We start from the raw sequence: 24,084 nt of genomic DNA, 5'->3' as shown, positions 1-24,084 counted from the left end.
TCACCGTCTTATCGGGTCGGATCCAATTTGATGGGTTCACTAGTCATGGCTCGGTGAGGTCAATGGAAGGTTCTGATCCACTCTGGATCTGTCGCATAGAGGATTCCCTGCGCGGTTGCTGCTTAATTAAGTTTTCGCTGCAGCGTTTTATTATGCGTTCATTACCGCGCGTTTATATAGGCATCGGTCTTAGGGTTGGGTGTTAGCTGCGAAGGGGAGTCGTCTTCTTCGAACCAAACACTGGTCTGTTTCGATTCGGCGACGATGGCAGATGCGTATTGGAGGTACGGCGAAGCCCTGCAACAGGCGGCCGCAGCGGCGTCCATGGTCGCTCCTTCCGCGGCGCTGAAGCGCCAGCGCACGGATTACGCTGGTTTGTCGTCGTAGCCGATCTCGCTGTAGAGCTACGCTGTTTCCCCATGCATGTTTCTTTTGGATTTGTCGCCTTTTATCGTTTCTCAATCCTTCGTGGATTTTCTCGAGATCTGCTAGGGTTGTTAAGTTTTCTTATAGATAAAGTCATGGTTGTCGAAGGGGCGAAGGGATGAGATTTTTTTTTTCCTGTTGAGTGGGAGAATAATCATTTTTGGTTGGGGATGGTGGGTTGCTGGAAGAGTAGATCCAAACTTTTGTTTGGCAGGGGCGAAGCGGTGACTTTTTTTTTGGATTATTTTTCTGCGTGGGGGACAAGAGATCATTTTTATTGTTATTTTGTGATTACGGAACGATGGGAGAAGAGAAAAAAAAAGATTTTTCATTGATTGAGGGCATGAGGGGTGTGAATAAGAACATAATTTTATGGTCATGGTGGTAAGAAAGAACAACTTTTATGGGGTTGGCTTCCCACTGTTGCATCATTTTAAGGTTTATCTGCATAGACTCAAACAATGGTTTGCTAACTAAGTTTCAGTAATCATTATGAGAAATCTTTTTCCTCCTTTCCAGTAAGGGATTTCCCTGTTTCTCACTATAAAATGCTATCATATGATTTTCTATGTTTTTTCATGCTATTCCTGCAATTCATATGTTCGTGTCTCAACTAACAATCGATGTAATTATTAAAATGAATGGATACAGAATTCCTAAAAGTTAGTGATTGTAGAGGAGAAGAGGAGCTTCTAGTCATATGTGATTGTTATGATTCTTTTATGCTGAAATGGACACTAGAAGTTAGTAGAAAGTATAAAATAAAATATTAATATTTGAGAGTAATTGGGCCTTTCTCCAATAGATGATTAAAAGAAAAAAAACATACTGTGATAATATAGACATGCTGAAAGGTGATGAGTAAATTATATACTTAGAATAATTAAATCTATTAGAGTGGAGAGTAGAAGCTATAAGGGATTAGAGTGAGATCAAGAAAAACAATAGTTAATGCAATAGAAACTAATTTAATTAATTTTAATAATGTAAGTGACATGAGCATGTATGGAGATCAGAGAAGGGATAATAATCAACTGATCCCAAATAGCTAGGGCAAACATGACTTGATGATGATGGCGGTGGTTGTGAATCTACAGCAAGGTGGATGAGTGGTGATAGATGAACCCTTCATGTAGGCCACTATATATGGCTCTCTATAGTTTATAGAATTTTGACCCTATGTTATCTGAATATTGCTGCCTGATTGATGTGGAAGATCGGCTGTCTAATTGTTTTAATTCTTGACAACTTCTTTTGAGTAGCATACTGGTTCTTGGGAATGCACATAGTAGATATAATGCTATTTACGATGCTATCATCATAGAACATTATTTCTTACTAACTGAATTCATTTTACTTAAGATGTTCCTGGTGGTTCTGAAATGCTTGGCTATTACCCTCGTGAAGATGACAGGGGCACTCATCGTGTAATCAGAGACACTGAATCTATTGGTGCATCATATGACCGTTACTTGCGCAATGGGGTATGGTATTTTGCACCAATGTTTTTGACATTTGCATAAGTTCTTTGTTGGAGTTTGATTTTGATACTTCCTCATAGGTTTCTGCATACCCTGGCGGTGAACCTGTTAGGACCGTCAGTGGAGGCATTAGTGGTCATCCTGTTGATGATAGGCGTATGCTAGCTGTTGGAGGCTTGGATAGTCGGAGTGTGGGATATGGTGGACGTCCTGAACCACCACTTCCTCCTGATGCCTCCAATACTTTGTTTGTGGAGGGTGTCCCTGCAAATTGTACTCGCAGGGAGGTGTCGCGTATCCTTATGACTTGTTTGCCTTCTGATAATAAGTTCTAGTCCATTGCAATTCCTTTACTCCATTTAAAGACATTTTCCGTCCTTTTGTGGGTTTTCGTGAAGTGAGGCTTGTGAACAAGGAATCTAGACATGTAAGTTGCATTTTTTTTCTAAGTTTCTTTTGGTATCATTAATATTGGCAGTTAGTGTGCTCATTTTTTATTTTTCTGTTCAATTTTCTTGCAGCCTGATGGAGAGCCACTTATACTATGCTTTGTTGATTTTGCTACTCCAGCCCAAGCTGCAATCTCTTTGGAAGCCTTGCAAGGTGATAACACTTTGTTTGATGTGTTTGATATCTGGCTTCATTTACTCAATTTCTTGGTTCTTTCTTACTGTTCTCTGTTGCATACAGCACAACAATCTTTAATAGATTTTCAGAATTTATTTCTTACTGTTCTCTTTTCTCTATATTTTGTCAAAATAGGCGTTCATCAATCTGACAACTGGGAGTTAAATTATAATCTAAGTTCTTCATGACCAAGAGAGTTGTGATATTGTCATACACAGGTTTTTAGAGGTCAAGTTGCAATAGTTTCACTTTTATTTTAGGAACTTCTTGCAGCATCCTTGTTGCTTTGTAGGAGCGGAAGGGCTAATGAAAAATTTACTAACCTCGTTCGTAAGAACTACTGACAATGGGAAAACTATAATAGATGGCCCTATAACACCAATTAGCCAGTTCGAATAACGGCATGATCTTTGATTTATTGGATTTCTATCACATTCCTTTTCCATCAGAGTTGTGTTATGCTGAAAGTGTGTTGTCGTCTATGAATCACGTTCCTATAAAGTGTTATGTTGTGAACTTTCGTTGGCTGATGTTGAGTCGTGTGTGGGTTACTGCCTCTTTTGTCCTAGTTATTCTCGTAAAATCAGGTTTGTTTTTAAAGTGCGTTATTTACGTTCAACGGAAATCCGCTAATCTTGGGTAAAATCTGGCTCGGTCCAGTGCGAATTAGTCACGGCTCGATTTTGCAGGTTATAAATTCGATGAAAATGATCGTGATTCAGCCAACTTGAGGCTGCAGTTTGCTCGCTTTCCTGGTCCGAGGCCTGGCGGGCCTCGTGGCAGGCGTTAAACGTGGGATTTACGTTTCCAGGTGACACGGAATCAATGTTTTACCTTCTCCGTAAGCTCGACAAAGCGGTTGCTCAGCTGGCATACAAAAGAATTTAACACGATTATTGCTATACGATCACTTTCTTGTAGGTTCTATCGATTGGGGAGGCTCGATCGCTCAACGCTTAACTGTCCCTGTCTGGTTTCTGCCCCGTAGAACTAGCTATAACATGCTTATTTGTGAACCTTTGCCGTGTATTTTTCTTTTACGGACAGCCAAGTTTGTTTGGTATATGCACACTTCTAAAGTGATGACTAGGAAGGCCTACGCCGTATAATCCTGCCTATCGAATATCACTTTTTGTCAAGTTCCTGTTTAAATTTTAGTACCGGTGACATGGTATTGTATTGGTTAAGTCAACTCCCTGTTTTATGTTTCTAGTTTTGCCTCTATTACTATTCAATTTGTGTTATTTGCCCCTTTTGTGATTTTTATGCTATCTCATGGTAAATTCCATTCAAAATTTAATGTTCACAAGCTGTTATTGAAATTGCAAGTCTCCTTGTTGACATAATCTCATTCTGGATATTGATTTTTCATCGCTGTTCTTTGCACTGAAGATTTACATTTAATCTACATGTTTATCTTCAAAATAATTTTAGTTGTTTGTAGTGCTATACTTAACAGGATCAAACTTTGATCAGTTGAGCATAATTCTGTGCATTTTTTTCTTAGTTTACCTATTTTTTAGTCCGACTGATGGACGTATAGTTACCTATTTCTCAAACTTGGTTTGTAGGTTGTTCTATAATCGTGTGATTGATCTGTCAATCAAGCTTAATGTCTTACATTTTGTTCTGTTTAAAGTCGGCTATTTCACTACTGTTTTTTCATCTTGAATAATTAAATTTTATCATTTATTAAATTTTTTCATCTTTATCATTTATTAAGATTCAAGGTTCTTGTGGTAGTTGCTACATGGTGCAATGGTGGTAGTTGCTAAATTTTATCATTGGTTCAATGAATCCCAATGACACCATTTTGAGTGCTTTTCAAAATGGCATGATGCAGTTGCTTACATCTTGCTTGTGATTACGTGGTGGTAATAACAATAATGTTATTAGATTATCTCGCGCATTGATTGATGATCCTAAACCAGGTGCAACTTAAGTTCTAGTCCATTGAATCGAATTTTAGGTTATGGATTACCGGCTGGTGAGGCCAATCGAAGATATGTTCAACCTTGTGCCTAGCAAAGGTGGCAACACAGGTGGACCAGATCCACACATGTTTTTGCATTAACGATAGCTGAAATGCCTTTTTGTTTGACCACAAAATGTCTACCAAGCCGTTTGAAGGCTACCAATATATTCTACGATTATATAGATTTCAATATAGCATTTCTATAACCGTTGGTTGGTGTTTTATTTGAGATGTAACTGTTGGTTGAGATGTTATTTGATGTGCCTCAAAATTTGTTGTATTATTTTACGTGACTAATTTTGTGAATTGGTTTAGTGTATATATGTATTATATCGCAATAGCTATTCGAAAGACGATAGTCATTCAAACCATGTGTACTGGAACACAGGAAAAGATTATATTGTTGTGTATTAACCCGTGAATAACATGATTGTAACAAAGACAGCAACAAGAACATTTATGCCTTAATTGATGTCTCAATTATTTGAGATAATTTTAAGCGAATCAATCTTACAGCTGCAAACAAACTGCTCGTAAAATATATAACAAACATGTGGACGCTTAATGCAGGCACTCAACACTTACTCTAGGACACGGTAAATCAAGCAATTTTGTTCGCGAGCATCTCGTGGTGCCAAATCGAGTATCGTTATTCTGCAACCAAATAAGTTAGTATTTAGTAATATATATATTTTTAAAATTTATAAATAAATTGGTAATAAATTCATCATTTTGAGTGAGTTTGTAGGTAGCGCTGTCGACCAGGTTGAGCACCGATTGAACCTAATCAGGCATGTTGGGCATAGTAAGGCCCTAGCCGATAAGGCTCACACCCTTTGTGTTGGGGTTGGATCTAAGATTGATCTGTGCTGTACTTGTTCAGCTTGGGAAAAACCAAGCCATCCTCACCTGTGCTCGATCAATCGACACCTCTATTTGTGGGTCAAAACTAGGTTGACCCATATATGATTTCAGTTTAAGGTGATGTTACGTAAACTGATCGTGATACTTGTTTTGAGGAAGAACAATCTTAAATCCTGTGCTGTGACGTCGAGGACTCTGTTGGGTGCAGGGCCCCAAACGTCAGCCAATGACTGGCACAGCTTTTGGAGTTCTATCCAAAAGATGGAGAACAAACATTTTGCATCGTTTCCTCCAAGGACAAGATGCATCTCCTTCACTGACTGTCAATCTAAAGATAAAAGACAAAGATAAGGATTTACCGATAGATTTTGCTCCCCCGGGCATCAGAGGCTTTCTGCTTTTCTTTGTCAGCATGTCTGCAACATTCGTCGTGGCTTCCGTCTCCGGGTGGACCTTCTTCTTCAACAATTTTGTAATCAGCTACCCATTTACCACCAAGCCAATAACATTTTGAGAAATCAAAACTCTTAGCAAACAATTATCATCACGCTCGTGAACATTAGAGGGTAGAAACATGTACCTTCTGTAGTTTCCTAGTTGGGTTGACGGCGTTGCCTTTCGTGGTAGCTGATTGAGCTTCTTTCCTGTTCTGCAGCTTCTTGTCATGGATAATCAAATACTGCTTTGATCTAGCATTCATCTTCTTGTTTGGATTTTCATCGAGGTCGTTCTTTGTTGAAGCATCAGCGGCAAAAAGATCAGCAAGTGTTACTCTCTGTTCTCGTTTCTCCTTGTCCTCCATCAGCAAAGGCAACACTTGGATCTTCTCAGCAGTTTCTCTGTCCTGGACCACCATCTCCATTTTCTTTTCCTCTACTTCAACTGGTAATTTGAGATCAAGCTCGATAAGAACTGGAGGTTTGCTTGCCACCAGAGAAGGTGCAGCTCCGTTATCTTTGTCTTTTACCTCTGCATCAGTCTCCACTTTCATTTTGTCTCCCACAGGGATTTCATCTTCCTCGGTACAGTAGGACTGCGGAACAAAGCTGACCTTTCTGCCTAAGGTGCCAATGGCAAGAATGCCATTGAGGACATCATGTAAGAGTAATGCTTCTTCCTCGATCATCCCTTCAGAGATTTCCATATTTTCTCTTTCGTCTCCTCCAAAAGCATCTGGAAATCAAAACCGTAAAACAAGATCAGAAAGATCATGCATTATAAGATTATGGAAAGACACAATACCCTACACCTTTCTTTTCAGAAACATGGCTGTACTTGACGCTGGGGTACAACTTGCTATGCATCCAGTTAAAGATCTGCAATACAATAGTCACCGGGACATAGTAAACAGCCAAAGATGAGCAAAAGTTGTAGAATCATCAAAAGCTCGCACATGGTGGCCATAATTTCATATAGAGAGAGATTCATGCACTAACCTTCATTAGTTTTATCTCCAGGAACTACTAAACGCAGCACTGTGGTGGTAACGTGATAGGGGGCCAAGACACTTGGAGCTCGAGGGCTTTAAAGAATAATATTTAGACATGAAAAAAAGTAGAGGGCCAGATTATCACACTCTGAAGCCTCTTCAACTCATGACACTTCTTCTTGTTGTTTTGTCTGATGGACAGACGTCTTCAGTCATAAGAGCTCCAAATTTCGGGGTAAGAATATCTATGTACATCCTAAAAAGGTGGTGGTCCTGATGCTTTCAGTGGCATCGGCTTGGCATGATTGAGCCACACAGATTCCTTCAGATGGAGAGGCCATAAGAAGCTCTGCATGAAAAGTCAGTGAACATACTATGTAACTGTGGTCCTTGAGTTGGATAAGACTAGTGCTTCTAATGCAACATGACCCCAGGAAATGAACTCATGGATGTCGGATTGCAAATAGCGGAGGTTCCACAATCAAATGCATAAAAATGATACTACAAACTACCTAATGTTTAATGGAAAACAAAGGTACATCTGTTTTGTTTTGTCCTTGTCCATTGAAACTATTTGCCAGCTCGTTCCAATTTATTATGATGATTTTGATGCATAAGTTCAAATAATGGGAGGCAGATAAACCATATCAAGAAATCAGACCCGCAGTCAGATTATACTCAGAAGTTATTAGCACATAAAAAGCATCTGACTTGAACACTATAAAAGAACTATAATAATTTGGAAATGCTATATACTTCAGGCTAAGCATATCCTTTGTAACTAACAGCACATGATGGGTAATAATTGTAGTAATAAAGAAGTAAAATGAAGTTTAGGAGAGATTAAACCAAATATAGCACTCACCAAAGGATTCCAATACTTGGACAGGGAACAAAAAAATCGTAGGAAGAGATTTGAATCCTTTCCACAAAGGCACAAAGAACAACTTATGATAACTTTGGCAGCTGTAGATTGTAGCTACAAGATACAGTTTGATATAGCTCTAGACAATGTTGTGCACACAGTTTGTTCCTAATATGAAGAAAAGTTATCCAGTCTAGGTAGGCAATGTCAATTCGTGTATTGAAATGTAGACGTGTTATTAAAAAGGCTGTTAGGATCGAGATCTCACCAAGAAGCTGTTAGGGAATATGGTGAGATCATCATCCTGAGATCCCAACCCATTCTAGGTCTTCAGGTTTGGGTTGATATAAATTAAGTTAGGTCATAGGACCTTATGATCCTTGTGTCCCAATCTCAATCCAATCTAATGCTCATACATGAGAAACTTCTAGTTAACCTCAAATCCAGCCAAAGCAACATCACTCACTTAATCCACCAGTTAACCATAAAAAGGCCAACCAAGACAAGGAAGAAAGAAGCCAGTTTGTGAAAACATGTGCAACAACAATAAAAAGAAACTACCATTTGGTACTTTAAACAATATGGAAAGTGAATCTAAGAGAATAGATTTGTTGATTTTGAACAATAATAGATCAAGAAACTTTTTGTTATTCCTACGGTAGAGCTGGAGCTCATTTTCCCAATGTAAATGCTACGTGGCTTCTCCAACTCAAATTTTGATCCTCACAACACCCTCATCAACACATAAGTAAGAAGATACATCTGGATAGTCCACAAATATCAATATTATGTTTCTAAAGAAATTGCAGCACGGAAACTCTACAATCAAATCTCGCTATAGTCAATCATCCATTAGGCCCGTGCAAATTATTACAGATATCAATCAATTGCAAGTGCTAAAAAGACTGGTGAGAGAAAAGGTTTCTTGAAGACTTAACAGAGCAATAACCCTAGCAGAAATCCTTCCATTAGTCTTACCTGCATGTCTGATAGGTTACATCAGAGAAAACTTTAGTGAATCAGAAAGCAAGAAACCCAAATCATGAAGAACTACGAGACATACAAGTAGGATCAACCTACAACTAATGCAATCATGATAAACATCTCGATTCATTTTATACAGTCAGCAACATGGCATTATTTTTACGAAACGGCAAGAGCTAAGCTCTCGCTGAACAGGTTGTTGGAAAACAAAAGTACGAAGATGATTGAGCAAACGGGTAGGAAGTACTCATGTGGTCCAGCGACAACACATGACAGCACTTGGCCGCCATGGAACCTAGAGCTTAGAACAACAGATCCGTCTCAGATCTGGAAATACAAGGCTCCGAGCTCCACTTGGCCTGCGATTCCGCGGCCGTCGCAGCGTCAAGGCGGCGGGGAGTCGGCGCCGACGACGAAGGGGCGGAGCTTGGCGATCTCGTGAGCTGAGAGGTACGATCCGATGATTTCTATGGTGGGGTAAATCGTATAAGAACCCAACGGACAGACGCACTCGTTTGTTTGCTTGGTAAAAATTCAAATTTTATTTATTTATTTTTAAAAATAACATTAAAAAATAAATTAAATACTTAAAATTATTTTCTTAAACATATTTAAATCTTAAATTTATTAGAGGTGAATTGTGTAATAAATATTTATTTGTAACTTTTTAAATAATAATAACTAGTGATCGTGCAGACGCGTTATGTGCACTAGGTTCCTTACAGGTAAGGTGATGTAGGAAGAGATACGAGGGAAGAATTGACTTATAAAAAATAATTTTAATTTTTTAGGATTGTCTCAATTTTTATTTTTTTAAGTGGGACAAAAGTCTAATATTTTTCTAATTTTTTACATCTCGAAAGGTACTTATAAAAAATTAAGGTGGGGCAACTGCCCATCAAAACTATATATAGTTGCCCCACCAAAACTATATATAGCTTTACTCCTGGTGTGGGTAACATATTCTCTTTAATAAAATATTAATTTAATTTTTTATATCAAATATTAAACTAATAAGATCATTACTATACTTAATCTTAGTCAAAAGATTATTCATAAATTGAGTAAGGATATGTCAGACCCATGCAATAGTGCAATAATAGGATGACGCTCGAGAATCCAAGTAGCAAACTATTGTTGATCATATTGTTGGATCGTGAAGAATGCTAGAGGAGGAGGGGGGGAGGGGAGGGGGGGAGGGGGGGTGAATAGCGATCGTCGAAAATCGAGTACGCAGTGGAAAGATAACAATAGAAACAACGTTAACAAACCAAGTTTTATTTGGTTCGGAGCATTCGTCGACTCCTACTCCAAGACCCGCACGTGAGAGTGTTTTTAGTGGGCAATTCACTAATCATTCGTAAATCTTTTACAAGAGAAATACAATGAATGACTAAGAGGCCAATCGGATCTCATATAAATTTTCTACATACCACTACGATAAATTAAAAAACGCTTCAATCACCCGTCATACTAACATTTTTATATCAACAATATTAAAAAAAATCATCTATTAATTTATCAAAACTGAATCTTAATCTTTAAATGCTTGAGAAAGGAAGGTGTAAATAAATTTTATAAAAATATTAAAACTGCAAAAACGTATTTTAAAAAAAATAACAAGAAAGAAAATTTTTTTTGAAGGGCAACAAAGATTATCAGAGAAATTACAAGTTATATGTTTAGCATATGACTTATTAACAGATGAAATAACAATAATATTCAGCTCTTGTTAAGTAAATAAACGTTGAATACGTGAAATATCCATAAATCAACCAAAATACAAATCAACAAACAAAAAAAAAAACCTTTATTGTGTGTTCTCTAAAGGAAACTACATCAAGTTGTATCAACAGACAAACACATACAAATGGCGGCATGCTTTAGATTTAATGGATGAACATCAGAAAGCAAGTACAAGAATGTTCACAGGCAATCTAGCGATGTCTTGTGTTGGAGCTGGAGCTGCGTATCGTGACACCGTGCAAGTATCTCGTGTATCCGAAAATATTGAGCTTGCTGTCTTCCGGTCGGATCCAGTCTCTCAGCATGGAATAAGCAGCAGGAGGCAGGTTCAGTTCCTACAAGATACAGCTATATTACACTCTAGCATGGGTTTAAGATTCAATGGTTAGTGTTAAAGTTGTTACTACCCGGGCCAATTCCTTGATAGAGATGACTCGATTCCCCTCTAATTCAAAGAACTCGAAAGCTGTACTTGCTATCTGTTCCCAACCATTCAAAGCCTCGAGATGATACGGACTGATTGCAGCAGCACAAAATTCCTCAAAATCCATCCTAGTGAACGCCAGTGGCTCCAACTAGATTCGAAAAATTATGCAGAGGTTAGAATGCCTTGTAGGTTCAGTTAAAACAGATTCCGCAGCCAATAACCAGAAAAGCGAATGATAGATTAGCTTAACAAAGAATCTTAGGATAAGGAACTCATTGCCATGCCAACTACACACAGTTGGGTTTGTCAGTAGAAATATAAGTAGATTGTTCAGGCTCGGAGTGACATGAATGACCAAGTACGTCTATCTATCAACTTTTGAAACATTTTTCAATAATCCACATACAAAAGTCTAATCTAACTCGTACAGAATTACAAGAAAAATTTCTAACTAATGATCTCATCAATCCTTGTAAAGTTACTATAATGAAAGCCTTTGAACACTAACAAGGATCAATGCTGCTTGAACTTACAGGAAAATAAGTTCGATACATAAATCAATGATAAAAAAAATTACCAGAAAAGAGTGTTACATCAAAAAGTCTAGGCCATTTTATGAAATAGCAAAGTTATAGATGTACCGCATTTAGAATATCAGGAACTCTGGAATCCGACATTGCTTCAGTGGCATTTTGAAATAATGCCTGAATAAAATGCAAATGAATCAAAGAACAAAAATGAGAATGGTGTTATATTATATTATCATAAATGCATATAAAGAAAAACTAGGCTATTAGTTCTTTCCATCATGCAGTATTATATTGCAGTACTTGATAAATAAACTGATTACTGACCATTCGAAAGTTGTCAAGTGATATGTAACCATCATTAGTTGGTTCTAAAAGCATAAACTGCAACCTTATATAAAAAAGTTCATCCTCTGTCAAAGCCTTAGATAGTGCCTGCAGAAGCATAATAAGTGCACAAACTATAAAAATAAGAATAAACATATAAATAAAACAGAGAATGACTCTGTTACTTAATGTTCGACATTTATCAAAATCATCAATTGGCAAAACGCTCTCAAGTTTGTAAGGTATGTATATAGCTAGCCATAACTTCACAGATATTTCAATCAATTGTAAATTGACTTTGCCATACTATAACTATAAAGGACCAATATACCATTTGCTGAAATTATCATTTGAAGAGGATCTTGATGGTTGTAGGCTCATTCAAATATTTTCACAATGTGTCTACCTGGTCGCTTACCTTCACAGTCATTTTGATCATCAGTGAAATAACTCTCTATGCTATAAAAAATGATTATTCCTTTCCTTTTTGATGCACTAGTTACAAATAATTGAGAAACAAACAGTAATAGTCTCAGTACCATGTTACCTTTAAGGCAGATTGTCTAAGAGGTGTTGCACGAAGGTAAGACTTCACTAATCTATAAATAAGCATATCCAGAGGAATTTGTCGTTGCGCATCTCGCAACCAAGGGTGTGCTGTTATCAAACAAAGGTTAATTAAAATCAAATATAGAAAAACACCTAATTAAAGAACAATATAAAAAACTATATGTGAAAAGAAGGCACTGATTCCTTGTCCCTCGAAATAAATCATGATTAACAGGAACTAGCAACTTACTCAAAGCTTGTGCAGCTGTCATTCTTTTTCTATAATCCTTATTTAAAAGCCTTCTCACAAAATCTTTGGCTACTGGAGAAATATCCGGCCATGGTGAATCAACAAAGTTGGGATCAGCCCTCAACACAGAACGAAAAATTCCTGATTCAGTTCGTGACCAGAAAGGTCTACTACCACACAACAAAATATACGTTATAACCCCAATACTCCAGATATCAGCCTCTGTACTGTATGATCTATGGAGGACCTCAGGGGCAACATAGTAAGCACTTCCAACAATATCATTCAGCCTTTCATCTGTGTAATCATTAACAAATAGAAGTTTGAATGACAACTTTAATGTGATGATATATATATACTAGTAATGAGATACATAACCTAAATTCTAAAAAGACAATCTGGAGCCATGATCATAATAATCAGAAAGTCGTTTCTCCTCAGAAAGAACTCATTTTGACTTGGTTGTGAGGTGACTAATAACATGGGATTCATCTCGTAAGTCACAAAAAAAGCAACAAAGTGTCACCTTTATTTCTTTTTAATCCATGACAAATTTAAACCCTTATACTTGACACTATCAGATTGCAAATTTGCATATAAGGGTTTAAATTTGACTACATAGAAATAGAAACCATCAACCATAAAGGTTAACATAAATGACATTTATCAAACAGGCAACAAAGCCTATAACATTGGCAACATATTAATCCATAATCAATTTAATATTCCAAAACCCCATGATTATAAGTCAGTCATCTGTCTTCATATCAGGAATTATCAAAATGCAATAAACAACAACATTTAAGCATCATAGTTTTACATAGTAGATTGCGGTGCTCACCTGGTTTAATAAAATCTGAAAGACCGAAATCAATCAGCTTCATGTCAGCATGTTCATCATTAGCGGCAAAAAGAAAATTCTGTGGTAAAGTAACAGAAAAATAAATATAAGCAGGACTGCAAGAGTGAAGACATGCTGGCTACCTGAGAAAATGACAGAAAAGAGGAATCCTAAAAAATTATATGTTTCTATCACTAAGTAGTTTATGATGTCGACCTCTGGCTTTAGATCACGATGCACAACACCTTGAAGATGACAAAAGGCAACTACACTCAGAATTTGAACGATAATAACCTTTGCATCCTCCTCCGTGTATCTTCCGCCTCTTGAGAACAAAAGAAATATAGGGAAAAAAGAAATATAAGAACGTCTACAAATTAAAAGAAAAATCAAACAATTAATGGCAACAAAGAGTACCTGGACAAAATTCTATCCAACAATTCTCCACCTTTGCATAATCTGAAAAGTGAAAACATGAAGAGCCAATAAGGTTACCAACACAGTAAAAGCATTAAAATACATAGGGAAGCCCCATCATTGTTTATTTTGGAAATTAGTCAAACTACAAATACTTGCATGATATAATCTGCAAAATAGCAGATAAACTATGGTAACAAGTGTCAAATGAATCCAACCCTTTATTGAATAAAGTAGCATAAATAATCAAAAGCTAAGTTGTTACAAAATCTTCACAACAATGAATATTAGATTAAGACATGGTTACATACTCCATCACTATGTAGACATTAAGTGTGTCCTCACATGCCTCATAAAACTTGACAAGATTTTTATGGCCAGACAAAGCTTTCAGTATCTTAACCTCCCTACGAACATCTTCAATTGATATTGGTGTTGTCATCTGCATAGAAGATCCAAAAATATCAGTAAAGGCAACCACATGCCCATTTTAAAAAACAGCAGAGTTCTGGAGATTGTTTTTGTAATAAAGTGACTGTCAGCTATAGATCTGGAATTTGCAAATGGTGATGTTAGAAATCCGATGATTGCAAAGCAAAGAAATAAGTGATGAAGGAGATTTATGCTTCCAGCTAGAATAGAAAAAAAAACATAAATTCCCACTTCTTTCAGTATCAACCTTATTTCCATTCCTTAAAAACAGCCAACAAAAAATAGATCATCTAAGTGGACAACACATTGTTCAACCTCTTAATGTGGGTAATTTTTTTAATCTCATTCTCACCACATTAACATCATGAGGCTAGGAATCCACTGGGTTGGGACGGGCTTGACCTTGGCAAGGGTGGGGCAAATTGTGTTAGATCATCTAAGTGTTTATATCATGATAATGTGTGAATGTGAAATTATGATATTAGTAACATATATTAGACCAAGTCCTTCAATTTATTGAGAAGATGATTTGAAATTTTTATAAGGTATATATCCTTTCATTCATAGAATAGATAATTTAAGCTAAGAGTTATTAAATTATAAAGAACTTCAATACTCTAGATTAACAAGAGACATTGTCTTATAGTAACCTCAACAACAACATGAAGAAATCCATGGTGCATACCCCAAATAATTGGGCAAAGGCCTGTTTTGGTTGTATAATTCATAATGTGGCAAAAAAAGATTTCACCATTAAGAGTCGTAATAAATCATAAAGAGCTTCAATACTCTAGTTTAACAAACGTTGTCTTACGGTAACCTCAACAGCATGAAAAGATCTATGGTCCATACCCCAAATAATTGGGACAAAGGCTTGTTTTGGTTGTATAATTCCAGTGTTCTAAATGGCGGCCAAGATGACCGTCTTGGCAGGAGTTGGGCATCAATTTCACCGCCTTTGCTTAAGGCGGTGCTTTAAGCAGTAACTCACCTCCTTTCGCCACCGTTGCACTTGAAATCGCCACCGCTGTCGCCGTTTCACCACTGTGACCAGTTTGGATGTGTTGTGCAAGCATGGAAGTGTTGCCCAAGCCCGGCGACGCGTCTGGGCATGTTGCCTAAGCCCAATGACGCGTCCAAGCATGTCGCCCAAGCCCGTCGATGGGCCCGGACTATTGCTCGGGTCCAACGACACGTCCGGACACATCACGTGGTCCTGGTGACACGCTCAAACTCATTGCGCAACCCCGACGACCGAAATAGGGTACGTGAATAAGTTGTAAGTTAGATTTTAATTAAATAACAATAGGTTAATAATTTTAATCAACTCCTAGTTATGATTTATATAATTTAAATATATTTAATTAAAACCTAATAAAATTATCCCATTAATTTAATATATATATATATATATTTAAAAAATTATATTTTTTATTTTTAAATATTTAGATTTAATTTTTAATTAATATATTTTATTAAAAGTAAATATTATAAAGAATAATGATTATTTATAGTATTATGTATCCCCATTTACAACACTGTATAATTCATAACAACCAACACCAACAACAACCAAGCCTTTTCCCACTAGGTGGGATCGGCTGTATGAATCTTTTTACGCCATTGAGCTCTATCTCCTATTATATCATCATCTATATTTAAATAAATTTTATCTTAAATGTATATTTTTTCATAACAATCTAGAAAAAAAAATAATGAGCAATTTGTTGTCATTTTAGTGTAGACAAATTCAGTAACACCATTTATTAGGTGTATATTTCACAGCTTGGATTTATACTCTTATGTTTTGATGTGGATACGGTTTAGAGAGAGGAGAGTAATTCAAAGGAGAAGGAGGGGCATTTTCGTCATGGCACTATTTAGGGCTTTATTAGGAAGAAAGCACGGGGCGAAAAGGGGGGGAGTTTGGGATAGCGCCGACACTACAACACTTTCTTGCTCACGCTCCCCGCCGGAGCCGATTCCAGCACCGACCTTTCTCCCTCCTCCTTTCTATCTCTCACTCGTACCTATAACATAGCGCAGCAAGAGGAATCGTCTCCCCAATATTGCGCCGCCGCCATCACTGGATCAGCCTCGTTGCCACGGCGAACGGAGCACCTCCTTCGTGACAGCTGGCAACGGCAGCAGCACCACCGTGCTTCTCCTTTTCCTCCTCCTTGCGACGCCACCGCCGGACAGATTCGTCCCTGCGATTCTCCTCTTCTGCCTCCTCGCAGTGTTGCCTCTCTTCTCCCTCTTTTTCTTCTCCTGCGGCCGGAATCGCTGCCCCTCTCCTCCTCACGCTCCGTTCTTCGTCGACGCTTGCCACAACCTCTTCTCGTCCTCCTACTCCCATCGAAGTCGGCCAAGGAAGCACCACCTCCCTTTACATGGTCAGCCGGAACTTCCTCTCCAGTAGCTGTTCCCAAGCACAGGTTCATCTACTATGGGCATAGGCCGTGTGGCGGCTGATCTGGTGGCGTTCCCTTTTTGTTGTGCCTTGGCTTTCATGCCAATTTGTGTGTGTCATGTCCCGATATTTGCACGGATTTGATTGGTCTCGGCCTGCGTGCCGATCTGGCGTCCCGGTCTACATGACGGTGCACCCCGGCCTGCGTGCCGATCTGGCGTCCCGGTCTACATGACGGTGCCTTACTTCGGCCTGCGTGTCGGTGTCTTATCCCGGTCTGCGTGCCGGTATTATATCCCGACCTGCAGCTCGTCTCCCGGTTCCGTGCCGCGTCCAACTCCACGTCGTCAGATACAGTTCTACAGCCTGATCAGAGTCAGCTACTCTTCCGGGTCGCGACAACTCGAGCCGCGTCCCATCCGAGGGCGCCCCCCTGGGCCAGGGTACGTTCCTCGTTCATATTTCATATGCATTTTCATTATTTCATGGCTTAGTCTTGTACTCATATATTCGTTGTATCTGCCTCGAGTATCGGGGTACCGGGGGCCGAGTCAACTCGGTCACTGGCTGCAGGTAGCGTTGACCAGAGGACTTCCGAAAACTCGGTCAACATAGAGGACATCTCAGCACACCCCCCTCCGGGACGCTGGGACTTCGTCAACATTCTCGCCACCTCACTCGACGGTCTGTCTGACTCAGTTTCCGGACGGGATCAATTTGGCGCGGTCTGTGGGAACATCCTTCACCTGTTTTGGAACGTGAAGATGGACGACGTCGGGAGGTTCTCTGCTATTATCATAATCCCGGAGGATCTCGATGCACATATTATTTTCTATCCTCACTCCACCGGTATTCGGGAGTCGAGGGATCGAGTAGAGCTTCAGTCGGCTAACAGGTTAGTTTTTCCGTTATTTTTTTCGCTGACTCCACAAGTATTCGAGAGTTAAGGGACCGAGACAAACACTTAGCTGGTTGGCACGACTCCCCGATCAGGTACGATTACAAGCTCTGCTCTCTTTTTACGATTATAGGAACTGCTATATTTCCCTGATAAAAGAGTAAGAGCCTAGTTCCTTGATCAAAAACTAGAGCCTTCAATTTCTGATCGGACACCAGGGGCACAGCTCCCCGCTCATACTCTAGGGGCACAGCTCCCCACTCATACACTTGGGACACAGCTCCCCGATCATAGACTTGCAGTACCACTTCCCGATCAGGATCTAGGGGTCTCGCTCTTTGATTACAGGCTAGGGACCTTACTCTCCGATCAGGGCCAAGGGCCAGGGGCCCAGTTCCTCGATCATGTGTGCTACAGGCTCTGCACCCTTCACCATGAGGCTCTGCATTCTCTTACTGTTACAGTCTCTGCACCCTTCATTAGGGGCTCAGCATTCTCTACTACTATAGGTGATTCATTTTATTATTATTATATGCTCTACATCCTCCACTTGTTTTGCATCCCCTTATGTCTACAGGCTCTGCTCCTTACACTCGCGATGGTCTGCTTCCTTCTATTATTACGGACTCTGCTCCCTCATATGGCTATGGACTTCACTTCCTTTGAAGGTCAAGGCTCAGATTATTCTCTCTCTGACTCCGCGGATATTTGGGAGTCGAGGGATCGACACTATTTATCTCACTGACTGTATGGACATTGGGGAGTTGAGCCGAGCCAGCCAGTTGACATCATTTCGTGATCAGGTATGATACAAGCTCTATCTCCTCATGTTGCTATCGGCTTTGCTTCTATGAGCTTCAAGGCTTAACCTCCCCCGTTCGGGGTCGAGCTATCGCCACGGGTCTCGAACCAGAGTAGTACCACCAGTCTCGGATCTAAGTATTGCTAGCGATCTCTCGGTCGAGAGGTTAGACCAATCCCCGGTCGGGCTCCTGGACCAATTCCTGATCAGGCTTCCAGACCAATTCCCGGTCGGGCTTCTAGACTAATTCTTGGTCAGGCCTTCGGATTGTTTCCTGGTCAGATCTTCAGATCAATTCTTAGCCCGGCCTCCAAATGGCTTCTTTACCAGGCTTTCAAATTGTTTCCTGGTCAGGCCTTCAGATCAAAAACTGGTCAGACCTCCAGGTTGTTTCTTGGTCAGGTCTCCATATCAAAAACTGGTCAGACCTCCAGATTGCTTCTTGGTCAAGCCTTCAGATCACCTCCCGAGCGGGCTCCAGACTCTCGCCCCTGTGTGAGTTATAAGTGAGATCTGCTCTCACGCCCAACGACCGAGCTGCTCGGTTGGCTATCCCAGACTCTCGCCCCAATGCGAGTTATAAGTGAGCTCTGCTCTCACGCCCAACGACTTAGCTGCTCGGTCGGCTATCCCAGACTCTCGCCCCAGTGCGAGTTATAAGTGAGCTCTGCTCTCACGCCCAACGACCGGCTGCCTCGATTCGAGACTCTCGCCCCAGTGTGAGTTATAAGTGAGCATGCTCTCACGCCTCTAGACTCTCGCCCCAGTGCGAGTTATAAGTGAGCATGCTCTCACGCCCAACGACCGGCAGGTCGGTGTCCCAGACTCTCGCCCCAGTGCGAGTTATAAGTGAGCTCTGCTCTCACGCCCAACGACCGAGCTGCTCGGTCGGCTGTCCCAGACTCTCGCCCCAGTGCGAGTTATAAGTGAGCTCTGCTCTCACGCCCAAACTCTCGCCCCAGTGCGAGTTATAAGTGAGCTCTGCTCTCACGCCTAACGACCGAGCTGCTCGGTCGACTGTCCTAGACTCTCGCCCAGTGCGAGTTATAAGTGAGCTTTGCTCTCACGCCCTACGACCGAGCTGCTCGGTCGGCTGTCCCAGACTCTCGCCCCAGTGCGAGTTATAAGTGAGCATGCTCTCACGCTCAACGACCTCTCGGTTGGCGCTCATCACTCACTCGCAGCTCTGCATGACACTCGTCATACTCGCCGCTCTGCCTGGCACTCAGCTCCCACGTTCCGCTCACTGCTGTTGCTCGGTCGGCATTCATCGCTTTACTCGTCGCTCTGCCCGACACTCAGCTCTCACGTTGCGCTCACTGTTGTTGCTCGGGCGGCATTCATCGCTTTACTCGCCGCTCTGCTCGGCACTCAGCTCTCACGTTGCGCTCACTGCTGTTGCTCGGTCGACATTCATCGCTTCACTCGCCGTGCACGCTTCGCCGCTCTGCTCGACACTCATCGTGCACGCTTCGCCGCTCTGCTCGGCACTCATCCTTAGCGCTTCGCTTACCGCTATGGCTGGGTCGGCACTCATCGCTTACTTGTCGCTCTGCTCGACATACTTGCCCCGCCCACTGCTCTGCCCGACGCTCGCCATTCGTATTTCGCTCATCGCTGTTGCTTGGCCGTTTGCTTGATCACTCACTGATACCACTCGGCTACTCGCTTTATGCTGACCGGCCTCTCACTTAAGGGTTTTTCTCGGTCAGCACTAGCTCGGTCACGCTCTTTATTGCCAGGTCGAGATTTACGGTCGCTCGGTCAGCACTCGCTCGGTCGTGCTCACGACTTGGCGCGTTCCTCACTCTCTATTTTTCCGGTCGCTATTTATCGTCGCTCGGTCGGCACCTTCCCAGTTGCGCTCATGGCTTTACTCGTCACTTCGTCTCTATATCGTCCGGTCACGATTTACTGTTCTCAGATGACATTCTCTCGTTCGCTCTCACGACTCCGCTCGTACATTATTCTCTCTATCGCCCGGCCGCGATTCACTATCGCTCAGTCGACATTCTCTCATTCGCGCTCATGGCTTCGCTCGTTCATCACTCTCCCTATTGCCCCGGTCGGTATTGTGTGATTACTCAGTCACGATTTACTGTCACTCGGTCGACACTTTCTCGATCATGAATTCGATTCTACTTGTCCGTTCGTCTACTCGCCTGTTCTCATCTCGCCCGATCGACATTATCTTTGTTACCTGGTCGGTATTTTCTCGGTCGTACATTGGGCATCGCTCGCCCATTCATATTTCGCTCGATTGACATTTTCTCTCCGGACCGGTTGACATTTTGCGGTCGTCTGGTCGTGATTTATAATCGCCCGATCCCTTTGCTCAGTATCGCTTGAGCGTCTCTTGGATTATCACTTGGTTTCCCTCAGCATTCGATTGATCGCTTGCTTGCCATGTGTTTTATACGTTGCTCAGCTCGACATTCCGTGCGTCGCTCAGCTCGACACACTTTTGTTCGATCGATCGTTCCTTAAGCATTCATTCGGTCGTCGGCTCGGCTTTCCGTCCCCTGTTCAGCCCGACATCGCCATGGCTACTCGTTCGATGTTATATAACCGACCCGCGATATGACTCTGCGGTCAATGACGATTCTTTATTTCAGTTGGATGGGTCTAGTCAGTCGGACTTGCGCCTCCTTTGACTAGACTTGAGGGGGAGGCTTGTGATGTGGATACGGTTTAGAGAGAGGAGAGTAATTCAAAGGAGAAGGAGGGGCATTTTCGTCATGGCACTATTTAGGGCTTTATTAGGAAGAAAGCACGGGGCGAAAAGGGGGGGCGTTTTGGGATAGCACCGACACTACAGCACTTTCTTCCTCACGCTCCCCGCCGGAGCCGATTCCGGCGCCGACCTTTCTCCCTCCTCCTTTCTATCTCTCACTCGTACCTATAACATAGCGCAGCAAGAGGAATCGTCTCCCCAATATTGCGCCGCCGCCATCACTGGATCAGCCTCGTTGCCACGGCGAACGGAGCACCTCCTTCGTGACAGCTGGCAATGGCAGCAACACCACCGCGCTTCTCCTTTTCCTCCTCCTTGCGACGCCACCGCCGGACAGATTCGTCCCTGCGATTCTCCTCTTCTGCCTCCTCGCAGTGCTGCCTCTCTTCTCCCTCTTTTTCTTCTCCTGCCGCCGGAATCGCTGCCCCTCTCCTCCTCACGCTCCGTTCTTCGTCGACGCTTGCCACAACCTCTTCTCGTCCTCCTACTCCCATCGAAGTCGGCCAAGGAAGCACCACCTCCCTTTACATGGTCAGCCGGAACTTCCTCTCCAGTAGCTGTTCCCAAGCACAGGTTCATCTACTATAGGCATAGGCCGTGTGGCGGCTGATCTGGTGGCGTTTCCTTTTTGTTGTGCCTTGCCTTTCGTGCCAATTTGTGTGTGTCATGTCCCGATATTTGCACGGATTTGATTGGTCCCGGCTTGCGTGCCGATCTGGCGTCCCGGTCTACATGACGGTGCCTTACCCCGGCCTGCGTGCCAATCTAGCGTCCCGATCTACATGACGGTGCCTTACCTCGGCTTGCGCGTCGATGCCTTATCCCGGTCTGCGTGCCGGTATTATATCCCGACCTGCAGCTCGTCTCCCGGTTCCGTGTCGCGTCCAACTCCGCGTCGTCAGATCCAGTTCTACAGCCTGATCAGAGTCAGCTACTCTTCCGGGTCGCGACAACTCGAGCCGCGTCCCATCCGAGGGCGCCCCCCTGGGCCAGGGTACGTTCCTCGTTCATATTTCATATGCATTTTCATTATTTCATGGCTTAGTCTTGTCCTCATATATTCGTTATATCTGCCTCGAGTATCGGGGTACCGGGGGCCGGGTCAATCCGGTCACTGGCTGTAGGTAGCGTTGACCAGAGGACTTCCGAAGACTCGGTCAACATAGAGGACATCTCAGCACACCCCCCTCCGGGACGCCGCGACTTCGTCAACATTCTCGCCACCTCACCCGACGATCCGTCTGACTCAGTTTCCGGACGGGATCATGTTCCATTCACAATGTCTGGAAAAGTTCATGTAGACAATACAAAATAGTTGCTATAGAATAATTATAAACTGGAAGTTCAAGCAACCAATCAGAAATGCAAGAGTAAAATAAGTAATATTATGGGCTTAGCTTTTTGGATAACTGTTTAGGTAAATCAAGTGACGAGGGAGTTCACTTATCTAGTGCTTAAATCGTCTGACCATATAGTGCCACAACAAATAAAGTTGTAACCATCACCTTAATTATGTTAAAACGTTATCTTGTGTCATCATCAGCTCATAATGTTAATCGGTGCAATACGAACGGCCAGTGCCAGTGCCAAGCTCTCTCCAAACCACCACCAAAAGCCCAAAAAGAAAGGACAGAGAGAAAAACAAAATATAAAAAAGTCTAACCCAGAATTAATAGTCACAAAGTCAGATAAACACAAGCACTAAATCACAGGTGGAGATGACAAAGACATTGGATCTTCTAATTCAGAGTCTAGTATTTGCACAGATATAGGAGAATAGCCAAATAATTTCACAAGATTGAAAAGAGAAAAATATTTCAGAGGGAAAAATCACGTTTTGAACATACCACCGCACCTTAGCTTTGGAGATAATCTTCACGGCAACAAGCTGACCCTTGATCGACCCTTTCTTGGCGGTAGCCGAGCAGGTATGCCCAAAATGGCCCCTTCCGACCTCGTTCCCCAGCTCATACTTCGCACCGAAGTTTTTGCTATACCCAAAGCTCTTATCCAACGGCCTCTCCCCCTCCCCAGTCCCGTCCTCAGGGATAGGACCGTCCCTGGGCTTCGGGGGGCCTTGCCGCTTCGCGAGAGCGGCCTTTATGTGCTTCGCCGGGGACGGCGGTGGGAAAAGCCTCCCGAAGATTCGCCGGGGAGTGGACCTTGCGGGCGAAGGGGCGACCTCATCGGGGAGGGGGCTGGCGGAGCCCTGCGGGTAAGGACTGGGCCAGGCGGCACCGGCGCCAGAGTATTGTACGGGAGTGGCAGCGCCGCTCCGGCTTTTCCTGATGGGCGTAGCCGGGACGATTTCTCCGGCGCCGTTGGCCGAGGTCCGGGCGCCGCCGTCCTCGGCGACGGAGACACTCTTGCCGTAGCACTGTCCCATGGTCCTCGCCCACTGCTTCCTCCTGCCTTGATTTCTTCTCTGTTGTCTGAATTCGAGGGTTTCAATCGCGGAAGAAGGCAGTCAATCAAGCGGCCGTCGAGAGAGAGAGGGAGGAGGAAAAGCAAATGCTGCGAAAATTTTGCTTTAGCCCTTGCACCTTTTAATATTTTGTAAAGTACCTCCTTCTTTCTTCAATCGCCAAATTACCCTTGCAAAGTTTTTTTTTCAGCACATTAATATTTATAAATAAAAAAATTATAAATTATTTATAAATATTCTTCATCAATAATATATAAGAATAAAGGTGTAAATTATATTCTATTTTTTATCAATCTTATAAATAAATTTACTAACTAATCAAATAAATTAAAATTTTAAAACATATATGATCCGGCAGTAGACCAAGGGTAGGCTGATTAAGCGAGCCGAGCATCTGGGTATGTCCGAGCGGAGCTAGAGTTAACCCATTCAGGGGCTTGGGTTTCCGACGCCAAGGCAGGGAGATCGAAGGGCCGAACGGGAGTACGCTCGGGCCGAGCGGAAGTCCGCTCGGCAGAAACATGGGCGAGGGTAAAAGGTGGCCGAGCGGCTCATGCGCTCGGCCCAGGATCTGGGATATTAGCAGGAGCATGTCTGATGATTAGGCCGTACACAAAATCGCGAGATGGAGGATCTTACCGTCAC

General features: G+C 42.2%; 3 protein-coding genes across 10 annotated transcripts; 1 reads left to right on the top strand and 2 right to left on the bottom strand.

Moving 5' to 3' along the window:
- The first annotated feature begins 182 nt into the window (after window positions 1–182).
- LOC122022648 (protein MATERNALLY EXPRESSED GENE 5-like) lies at window positions 183–4,792 on the top strand. Of its 4 annotated transcripts, none has more exons than XM_042580699.1 (7): window positions 183–373; window positions 1,834–1,910; window positions 1,988–2,201; window positions 2,273–2,334; window positions 2,429–2,510; window positions 3,224–3,345; window positions 3,456–3,778. In XM_042580699.1, the coding sequence occupies exons 1-6, from the start codon at window positions 265–267 to the stop codon at window positions 3,322–3,324; spliced, it is 645 nt and encodes a 214-aa protein (XP_042436633.1). In that variant the 5' UTR covers window positions 183–264; the 3' UTR covers window positions 3,325–3,345; window positions 3,456–3,778. The 4 variants fall into 4 exon arrangements, with proteins under 4 accessions (XP_042436633.1, XP_042436632.1, XP_042436631.1 ...); XM_042580697.1 differs by having other exon boundaries at window positions 185–373; window positions 1,789–1,910; XM_042580698.1 differs by lacking the exons at window positions 3,224–3,345; window positions 3,456–3,778 and adding an exon at window positions 4,504–4,792 and having other exon boundaries at window positions 184–373; window positions 1,789–1,910.
- Window positions 4,793–4,882: 90 nt separating this feature from the next.
- On the bottom strand, window positions 4,883–9,134 carry LOC122022647 (protein TILLER ANGLE CONTROL 1-like). Of its 3 annotated transcripts, none has more exons than XM_042580694.1 (6): window positions 8,899–9,132; window positions 6,810–7,151; window positions 6,623–6,689; window positions 5,954–6,546; window positions 5,733–5,853; window positions 4,883–5,163 (listed from the first exon to the last, which is right to left on the bottom strand). In XM_042580694.1, the coding sequence occupies exons 2-6, from the start codon at window positions 6,813–6,815 to the stop codon at window positions 5,159–5,161; spliced, it is 792 nt and encodes a 263-aa protein (XP_042436628.1). In that variant the 5' UTR covers window positions 6,816–7,151; window positions 8,899–9,132; the 3' UTR covers window positions 4,883–5,158. The 3 variants fall into 3 exon arrangements, with proteins under 3 accessions (XP_042436628.1, XP_042436629.1, XP_042436630.1); XM_042580695.1 differs by having other exon boundaries at window positions 8,646–9,131; XM_042580696.1 differs by having other exon boundaries at window positions 5,733–5,829; window positions 6,810–9,134.
- Window positions 9,135–10,440: 1,306 nt separating this feature from the next.
- Window positions 10,441–23,545, bottom strand: LOC122023956 (CDPK-related kinase 3-like). Of its 3 annotated transcripts, none has more exons than XM_042582405.1 (11): window positions 22,870–23,545; window positions 14,047–14,177; window positions 13,736–13,777; window positions 13,535–13,643; window positions 13,319–13,397; window positions 12,478–12,774; window positions 12,226–12,335; window positions 11,679–11,786; window positions 11,466–11,528; window positions 10,805–10,972; window positions 10,441–10,732 (listed from the first exon to the last, which is right to left on the bottom strand). In XM_042582405.1, exons 1-11 carry the CDS (start codon window positions 23,398–23,400, stop codon window positions 10,589–10,591), a joined length of 1,782 nt encoding a protein of 593 aa, XP_042438339.1. In that variant the 5' UTR covers window positions 23,401–23,545; the 3' UTR covers window positions 10,441–10,588. The 3 variants fall into 3 exon arrangements, with proteins under 3 accessions (XP_042438339.1, XP_042438340.1, XP_042438341.1); XM_042582406.1 differs by having other exon boundaries at window positions 13,613–13,643; XM_042582407.1 differs by having other exon boundaries at window positions 22,862–23,001.
- Window positions 23,546–24,084: the final 539 nt, after the last annotated feature.

The sequence above is a fragment of the Zingiber officinale genome, chromosome 9B (genome assembly GCF_018446385.1).
Source record: "Zingiber officinale cultivar Zhangliang chromosome 9B, Zo_v1.1, whole genome shotgun sequence".
NCBI lineage: Eukaryota > Viridiplantae > Streptophyta > Magnoliopsida > Zingiberales > Zingiberaceae > Zingiber > Zingiber officinale.
The sequence above is the reverse complement of the archived record's forward strand: the minus strand, read 5'-3'. Positions and strand labels throughout refer to the sequence as shown.

Excerpts from the sequence above, each read along its gene's own strand:
- LOC122022648 (XM_042580697.1), top strand. The coding sequence starts at position 265 with ATGGCAGATGCGTATTGGAGGTACGGCGAAGCCCTGCAACAGGCGGCC. Across the intron at positions 1,911-1,987 it reads ACCGTTACTTGCGCAATGGG|GTTTCTGCATACCCTGGCGG; the intron begins GTATGGTATTTT and ends ACTTCCTCATAG. Across the intron at positions 2,202-2,272 it reads TACTCGCAGGGAGGTGTCGC|ACATTTTCCGTCCTTTTGTG; the intron begins GTATCCTTATGA and ends CTCCATTTAAAG.
- LOC122022647 (XM_042580694.1), bottom strand. Across the intron at positions 6,547-6,622 it reads CCATGTTTCTGAAAAGAAAG|ATGCTTTTGGAGGAGACGAA; the intron begins GTGTAGGGTATT and ends TTTGATTTCCAG. Across the intron at positions 5,854-5,953 it reads CAACTAGGAAACTACAGAAG|CTGATTACAAAATTGTTGAA; the intron begins GTACATGTTTCT and ends GTAAATGGGTAG.
- LOC122023956 (XM_042582405.1), bottom strand. The coding sequence starts at position 23,400 with ATGGGACAGTGCTACGGCAAGAGTGTCTCCGTCGCCGAGGACGGCGGC. Across the intron at positions 13,778-14,046 it reads AATGTCTACATAGTGATGGA|ATTATGCAAAGGTGGAGAAT; the intron begins GTATGTAACCAT and ends TTCACTTTTCAG. Across the intron at positions 12,336-12,477 it reads GACAGCTGCACAAGCTTTGA|CACACCCTTGGTTGCGAGAT; the intron begins GTAAGTTGCTAG and ends GTTTGATAACAG.